Source organism: Eptesicus fuscus, chromosome 14, assembly GCF_027574615.1.
Source record: "Eptesicus fuscus isolate TK198812 chromosome 14, DD_ASM_mEF_20220401, whole genome shotgun sequence".
Lineage (NCBI taxonomy): Eukaryota > Metazoa > Chordata > Mammalia > Chiroptera > Vespertilionidae > Eptesicus > Eptesicus fuscus.
Window position 1 is genome coordinate 56,301,241 of NC_072486.1, and position 3,101 is coordinate 56,304,341.

General features: G+C 41.0%; 1 protein-coding gene across 1 annotated transcript; it reads right to left on the reverse strand.

Moving 5' to 3' along the window:
* Window positions 1-689: 689 nt before the first annotated feature.
* On the reverse strand, window positions 690-2,504 carry CHRM2 (cholinergic receptor muscarinic 2). The gene has a single exon (XM_054726349.1). It carries the CDS (start codon window positions 2,487-2,489, stop codon window positions 1,089-1,091), a length of 1,401 nt encoding a protein of 466 aa, XP_054582324.1. The 5' UTR covers window positions 2,490-2,504; the 3' UTR covers window positions 690-1,088.
* Between the last annotated feature and the right edge of the window lie 597 nt (window positions 2,505-3,101).

Sequence of the window (3,101 nt, forward strand, 5' to 3'; positions counted from 1 at the left end):
GGTCCCAGGTTCAATTCCAGTCAAGGGCATGTACCTTGGTTGCGGGCACATACCCAGTAGGGAGTGTGCAGGAGGCAGCTGATCGATGTTTCTCTCTCATCGATGTTTCTAACTCTCTATCCCTCTCCTTTCCTCTCTGTAAAAAATCAATAAAATATATTTAAAAAAATAACTTTGGCTTCTCAAACATGTTTATGTATTAGGGAGACTATTCTATTAAAATAAGAGGCTAGTTTGGGAGAAAACCAGATTGGTGAAACCATTTCCCATAAAGGATCATAATTGAACTATATCCTTATAGACTTTTATACCACCAAAAAAGGCAAAGGACACAGTGATCAGGGGTGAAATGCCCCTTTTTCATGGCTGTCTCCGGTTTAGTGAAAATCCTCTATAATTTGCCCTTACACAGTGCAGAACAGTACAAAAACAAGTGCCAGAGCGAGGAAAATAATGACGTGATCTCATTGGGCTTCTTGTTTGTTTTTGTTTGTTTGTTTGTTTTCTTTTGATGTTAGGAAAAGCAAAGGTAAAAAATAAGCATTTATAATATTGCAACCCTCCAGGTAAAACCATAAGAAAAGAGTAATATATGCTTAGCACTCTGAGGTTCTTTCTACACTCTTTTTGGTTTTATTTCTTTACTGCTCTATGGCATAGTGTCTATTTATTTATGTTTAAGTCTCCATGTTACTTGTAACTGTAGCCTTTCATCGACTTGTAAAGACATGTGGGAACAACAACAAAAAAGGAGCAAGGTTATTCTTCTTCTTGTGCAGAAACTGATAAACTTGTAGATTCAGAAGCCCTTCTTCAGGAGTCTGAGAAAATGTAGAGCATCCTTAAATCCACATTCCCAACGTGTGGCTTTCACGGTCTCGTTGCTCCTACATTGGCAGGGCTTATGAGGTGAGAGTTTCTCAAACTGGAGCAGAGGCACAAAAGAGTGTCACTTTTGAGCTCCTTAATTGCACATCCATAATAAGACTATAAAGTGCAATGGCAGAGATTTTAAAACTAGCTCTGTTACCCCTCTTCTTCTTCTTCCCAAGTTCCCCTGGGCCACCTTCTTTTGTCCCAAAGATGTTTTACCTCGTTGCGCCGATGTTCTTGTAATGACACATGAGAAGGTGTTTAAAGGTCTTCTTGAAGGTGGCGTTGCAAAGTGCATAGCAGGCAGGGTTGATAGTGCTGTTGATGTAGCAAAGCCAGTAACCAATTGTCCACACTGTGTTGGGGATGCAGGGTGCACAGAAGGTGTTAATAAGCACCATGACGTTGTATGGGGCCCAGGTGATGATGAAAGCCAGCAGAATAGCCAAGATTGTCCTGGTCACTTTCTTTTCCCGGGAAGGAGGAGGCTTCTTTTTTGCAGGCTGCTTAGTCATCTTCACAATCTTGCGAGCTACCGTGTTTTGTTTTTCATCTCCATTCTGACCTGAAGAACCAACTAGCTCCACGGTGGTATTAGTCGGGGCACACGAGTCACCCTTTTGGGTCTTGGTGACGATTTTGATACATGTTTGCTTCGAGTTCTCATCTTTGGAATAGCCCAGGGAAGTAGAAACTGTGTTTTCATCCTGGGTTATTTCATCATCTCTCATGTTAGAGGCGACAGCACTGACAGAGGTGGAATCATTGGAGCTTTCTTTCTCCTCCGCCTGGACACAGTTTTCACTCACAGCATCTCTGGGGGCTTTGCCATTCTGCATTTTGTTGTGTTCCAGGCCGTCATCACTGCCAGGCATGTTGTTGTTGTTTGGCTTCACTATCCGTCCTTGGACCAGACTTGGAGACACTGGATCTTGGTTGGCCGCAGGCTCCTTCTTGTCCTTCTTTATCCGGCTCTTACTGGCTCGGGATATGTGCCAGTATAACACAGTCATGATGATCACTGGCAGGTAGAAGGCTGCAATGGCAGTGCCAAAGGTGACAGCAGCATTGGAAAAAAACTGAATGTAGCATTCCCCATCGTTCACAGTTCTCACCCCTACAATGAACTGCCAGAAGAGAATCGCCGGAGCCCAGAGGATGAAGGAGAGGACCCAGGCAGCTGCAATCATCATACCTGCCATTTTCGTGGTCCGCTTGACAGGGTAGGTGAGCGGTTTTGTGACACAGAAGTACCTGTCAAAGCTGATAATGAGCAGATTCATCACTGAGGCATTGCTGACCACATAGTCCAGGGCTAGCCAAAGGTCACACACCACAGGTCCCAAAGGCCAGTAGCCAATCACAGTGTAGAGGGTATACAAGTTCATGGAGAAAACACCAATGATGAGGTCAGCACAGGCCAAGCTGAACAAAAAGTAATTGTTGACGGTCTGGAGGTGGCGGTTGACTTTAATGGAGACCATGACCAGTATGTTCCCAATAATGGTCACCAAACTGAGGGATCCAGCCACAAGGACAATAAACACCACTTCAAATGTCTTATAAGGACTGGTCAGAGCCAGGCCGCTGTTAGAGGAGTTTGTTGAGTTGTTCATTTTGTGTTCTCTAATCAGTAGCCAAGTAGCCAAATAAACATCTAAACCTGTAAGGAAATAGAAAAAAAAAATTAACAACTATAATATGAACATTACTTTAAAATATATCAGATATCTTCTTTTTGAACCACATTTACCAAAATCCTTCTTTTTCCTACCTGTTTATTGTACCTACCTGCCCCAATTAAAAGGATGATTCAAAAGATACTTTCAGGCTGGCGATGTATTTAAAGTCTGATAATGTTTTGAATGTGATCATATCTAGATAAGAATATGTCTGTCATCTATCTATCATCTATCTATCTATTTATCTATCATCTATCATCTATCTATCTATCTATCTATCTATCTATCTATCTATCTATCTCTATCATCAATAAAGTAAACTGAGCATAATGTTCATGAACTGAACTAAATAAACCAAAATTTATAGAAAACTTCACAAAGGTTTCTGGTATGGACAAAAAATATAAACCAATGAGAGGACAAAATTATGGAAGAAAGCATAAAACTTACAATATTGAGTTGTGACTTTTATAATCAATAACTCCTTTACACCTGGTAGCTCTATGACTGTTTATAAAACTAATAATGATAATAAAGATAATATAA